The 4,339-nt window shown below is 43.7% G+C and overlaps 1 protein-coding gene across 1 annotated transcript; it reads left to right on the forward strand.

Annotated features, from left to right (window-relative positions):
- The first annotated feature begins 646 nt into the window (after positions 1 to 646).
- On the forward strand, positions 647 to 3,967 carry LOC308394990 (uncharacterized protein). Its single transcript, XM_080879642.1, has 12 exons — positions 647 to 1,114; positions 1,202 to 1,341; positions 1,578 to 1,603; positions 1,914 to 1,999; positions 2,148 to 2,180; positions 2,273 to 2,362; positions 2,774 to 2,845; positions 2,954 to 3,042; positions 3,155 to 3,257; positions 3,518 to 3,627; positions 3,707 to 3,759; positions 3,867 to 3,967. Exons 1-10 carry the CDS (start codon positions 1,067 to 1,069, stop codon positions 3,542 to 3,544), a joined length of 714 nt encoding a protein of 237 aa, XP_080735768.1. The 5' UTR covers positions 647 to 1,066; the 3' UTR covers positions 3,545 to 3,627; positions 3,707 to 3,759; positions 3,867 to 3,967.
- The last annotated feature ends 372 nt before the right edge of the window (positions 3,968 to 4,339 follow it).

Raw genomic sequence — 4,339 nt, forward strand, 5'->3', positions numbered from 1 at the left:
TTTCCATCCCCAGACCAACGGCCAGACGGAACGGGCTAATCAGGCACTGGAGGCTATGCTGCGCTGTGTAATCTCCTCCAACCAATCGACGTGGAGCGGGCAGCTCGCATGGGTGGAATATGCGTACAACTCCAGTACGTCGGCGGCCACCGGTGTGTCCCCGTTCGAGGCGTCCTTGGGTTATCAGCCCCCGCTTCTTTCCATCTCTGAGGGAGAGTTGGCCGTTCCTTCGGTCCAGCTCCACATGCGGCGCTGTCGGAGAGCGTGGCGCGCCGCCAGGGCAGCCCTCTTGAGGACGGCGGCCCTGAACAAGAGACTGGCCGATCGCCGCCGCGTCCCGGCACCGGACTACCAGGTGGGCCAGCGGGTGTGGCTCTCGACCAAGCATGTTTCTCTCAGGACTGAATCTAGGACTGAATCTAGGAAGCTTGCTCCTCGGTTCATTGGCCCGTTTCCTGTCCAGTCTGTGTTGAATCCGGTGACGGTTCGGTTGAGCCTGCCTTGTAACATGCGAACTCACAATGTTTTTCATGTCTCGCAGGTGAGGCCTGTTCGGACCAGCCCGCTGTGCCCGCCTCCCGGGCCCCCGCCACCCGCCCGGATTATCGACGGCGCCCCGGCGTACTCCATCACCCGCATTATGGATGCCCGGCGCCGCGGTAGGGGTTTTCAGTTTTTGGTGGATTGGGACGGGTATGGTCCGGAAGAGCGTTCCTGGGTGCCGCGGTCTGCGATTCTCGATGATGCCATGGTGAGAGAGTTCTGCCGCCGGCACCCTGACAAGTTTGGTAGGTCGCCGGGTGGCTCCCATTAGAGGGGGGATACTGTCAGGATCTGACGGTGCCCTGACCGGTCGACCTGCCGGTGTGTGTGTGTATATCTGTGTGCGTGTGTATGTGTCTCTCCTGTCGCTCTGTCTTCCCCTCCGGCTCTGCTGTGATGTGTTGGGGGGTAGCCTAGCAACGGGCTACCTTCGACCCGGAGGTGCTGTCGCCCGGAGCTGCCACACCTACAGTCAAGCCACCAGCTGCTGCCAATCAACTTCCATCTTCAGCAGGGCTACTTAATGGTGTGGCTGAGCGACAGACAGCGCTGGAGTATTGCACTAAGCCTGGTAGTGTCGTTGAGTCGCTAAACGTTATTGTAGTGCTGTCCGATCGTCATACTCATTCTGCTGTCGTGTGTGTGTGTGTTCACCCAGGGATTGACGGAGGATTCACGGACACAAGGGAAGCACCTGGAGGAGAGACGGGCACTCATTACTACGCACGGGCTTACACGGAAGGAGGGACGCACTATCACCACTGTCGCACATTTGAACTGTTGTCACCTTGCTGCACTGTAAATAAATGCACTGTCATTATTTCTGAGCTCCGCGCCTGAGTCTACTCTCTAACCACCGTGACATGTTGTCCCAGGGACATCGTGTAAATGTTGTCCCTGGGACATTGTATAAATGTTGTCCCAGGGACATCGTGTGATAGCTTGTTAATAATGGAATGAAAATTATTGATTGTTATTAACTTGTGAAAATGAAGTGTAACAAATCCACATGTTATGTTCTTACACCCTTACAGAAACTGTGACTCCTTCACAATGTCAGGTAAATGTCAACTCATGTTGAATAATCAACCAATCAAGCCTTTTATTATCACATGCAATGTTACACGTACAACTGCAATGAAAATTTCACCCCCTTCTGACCATACATATATTGCTTAAACATCACATTGGGAAGACAGGTCGGAAACAGTTAGGAAGGTCAGAAAACAATTTAATTAATAGATGAGGAGGAGAGGAGGAGAAAAAAGAACTACAACCAGACAAAGCTCCTAGAAGACTGAAATGGATGATGGTTGCAGCATGCAAAAAGAAAACGATATCTGTTGACTACAGCATATGCTTTCTCACAGATTACCTTGTGGGAGTAGCTGGACCAAACTCTATTGGTATTTCAAGTTTGAAATCCCTGTTTGACCAGACTAACATTTCAGATGAGGTACCTCTTGACATAAAAATCCTTTTATGTTGTAATAAAACTAATGTTAAATTCTGCTTTAAATACACTTTATTGTACAATTTACTTAATGAATCGTATTCCTTAGTTCTGTTTTTATTTATATGTATTTATTTATTTGTTTTATAAGGTAATAGATGGCCTAATCTATTTGCAGTGTGAGGTATGTTGAAAAGCTTGTTTGATCATAATGACATAGCATGTTTACGTTTTTTGTAATGTATTTGAAAACATGTATTTATGTTATTTTTATAGAATTTCCCTCACATTTATCCAATACCAAGCCAAATCACTGGAAAAATTTTGGATGGGTCCACAAGAGCACAAAGTGCATACTTTTTGAAGGTATGACTTGGACTGTGGTAACTATGTTCTTATCACAAAGGGTTTATAAGTTGCCACTATAAACAAACAGCATTTTCCAAAATTGAAGCCTTGTCAGAAGAACCTGAAAAACACCTTTCTGAAACCTTTTCTGTGTAAAGACTTGTTCAAAAGCAATGCACACAGATTAAAACATTTCTGTCTTGGCCAACTGATAAAGAACACCAAAAATTGAGTGGTGCGTGTTGAGTCTGTGGTCTTGATTTGTTTTGTGCACACTATAGAAATTAATTAATGTAAACAAAAAATGACACTTTCTATATGTTTGTGTATCTGCAGAATTAATTACAAGTCTCACCTGACAAGCTTTTGCAGTTTTGCAGTGTCATTCTTGACAGAAAAACATACTTGTCACATTCTTTTTATTTCCAGAAAAACATCTTTCAGATGTATGAGAAATTGATTGGAGCCTGTCTGGAAAACGGCAGCCACTGGACCTTGTTTGTAAGTTGCACAGATTTTGCACTCTCTCTAGTGCATGATACTTTTCAGTGTCCCTCATTAGGAAAGCTCAAGGCCCAAGCCTACCATATCCATCTTTTTACAAAACAGTTTTGTGACATACCCAAGAGGACCATAGTCTATATGAATTCATTTGACGAGTCGGAGGTCAGAAAAAGTGCGGTGTTGAAAAACTGGAGGTAATTAATTAACATATTTAACATAACATATTTAATTTAATTGAAATCATTACCGAACGTGGTTATTGATTTCTCTATATGCTTTTTATTTGTAATAACTGCGATCTCTCAGCTCATTTGCTTCAGCAAGAGGCTGCCCTGGAGAGTGGACCTTGTCACATGTGAGCCACCCACATCAACAGGATGGGAACTCATGTGGAGTGCATGTCGTCATGGTACTGAAAACTATAGCTTTTACCTATATAAGTAATGTTTACATTTTTGCCTGTTCAGTTTTTAAAGCCTTAGAGGCAGGATGGTAAAATCTCAATTTTTTTGTAGATTGAACCATTTCAGCAGTAATGCTTTGCTTTGGTTGCTCTGTTTTTTTTTTCTCGGGGGGGGGGGGGGGGGGGGGGGGGGGGGTTAAAAACAAACAAACATTTCTTTGTTAATCTAATTCTTTTTGTTCTTTTTTTTTATTCTTCTTCGTCAGTTATTAGTTTGCCCAATCTCCCATTGACGGTAAAACACAAGTGGAGGAGTACAACACTGAAATCCCAAAGCTCAGGTCCCGACTTTGCCACTACTTATTTTCCACAATAGGTAAAGATAAAATTAGCTGCCTTCTTTTTCTCTAACATTGGAAAATGTAACTTGTACTTAAACAAATTATATTTTGCAGATCGAACTAGGAAGTGCAGTCAGTGCTGGTGTGTGATTGCAGCCAAAGACCGGGTACACTATGACATGTCCTTAGCCATATAGATTGTTTATTTAATGGACTTTGTTCATTTGTTTTTTGTTTGTTTATTTCTTCTTCTTCTTTTTTTTTTAATTCACAGGTGCAGTGCCAGAAATGTGGTGCATACAAGCACATGCGTTGTTCAAAGTCTGTTTGTGGCATCTGTATCTTCTGTGAGAGTAAGTCACAATATAACTAAACAACGTCCAAAAATGTTTAAAGTGAAAATTTTTTCATAATTTTGCCTTTGCACACCAGGACTGTGTAATTAAAGTGGACGTTTCAAGATCCAGTTTTTACACAAAACTATTTTAGACATAACTGTGTCGTATTGTGGGGATTTCCCAACACAATTAAATTGATATAGTGCTGTTTATATCATTCTTCGTTATGTAACAGCACAGTGCAGCACAGCAGAGGGAAAGGAGTTGTGCAGCATAGTGGGTGGCTATACAGGAGGAGCAATAGAAGTAGCCAGTGAAGAATGTCATCAGGGAAAGCATCAGGCAGCGAATGACAAAGGAAAAGTTCCTAAGGGAGAGAACATCTGCAGCAAATCGACAAGTAACAGTG

Source organism: Rhamphochromis sp. 'chilingali' (genome assembly GCF_963969265.1).
Source record: "Rhamphochromis sp. 'chilingali' genome assembly, chromosome: 4".
In the NCBI taxonomy this organism is placed as follows: domain Eukaryota; kingdom Metazoa; phylum Chordata; class Actinopteri; order Cichliformes; family Cichlidae; genus Rhamphochromis; species Rhamphochromis sp. 'chilingali'.

Coding starts and splice junctions, on each gene's coding strand:
- LOC308394990 (XM_080879642.1), top strand. CDS start 1,067: ATGGTGTGGCTGAGCGACAGACAGCGCTGGAGTATTGCACTAAGCCTG. Junction 1,342..1,577: donor TGTTGTCACCTTGCTGCACT/GTAAATAAATGC, acceptor ACACCCTTACAG/AAACTGTGACTCCTTCACAA. Junction 1,604..1,913: donor TGACTCCTTCACAATGTCAG/GTAAATGTCAAC, acceptor GCTTTCTCACAG/ATTACCTTGTGGGAGTAGCT.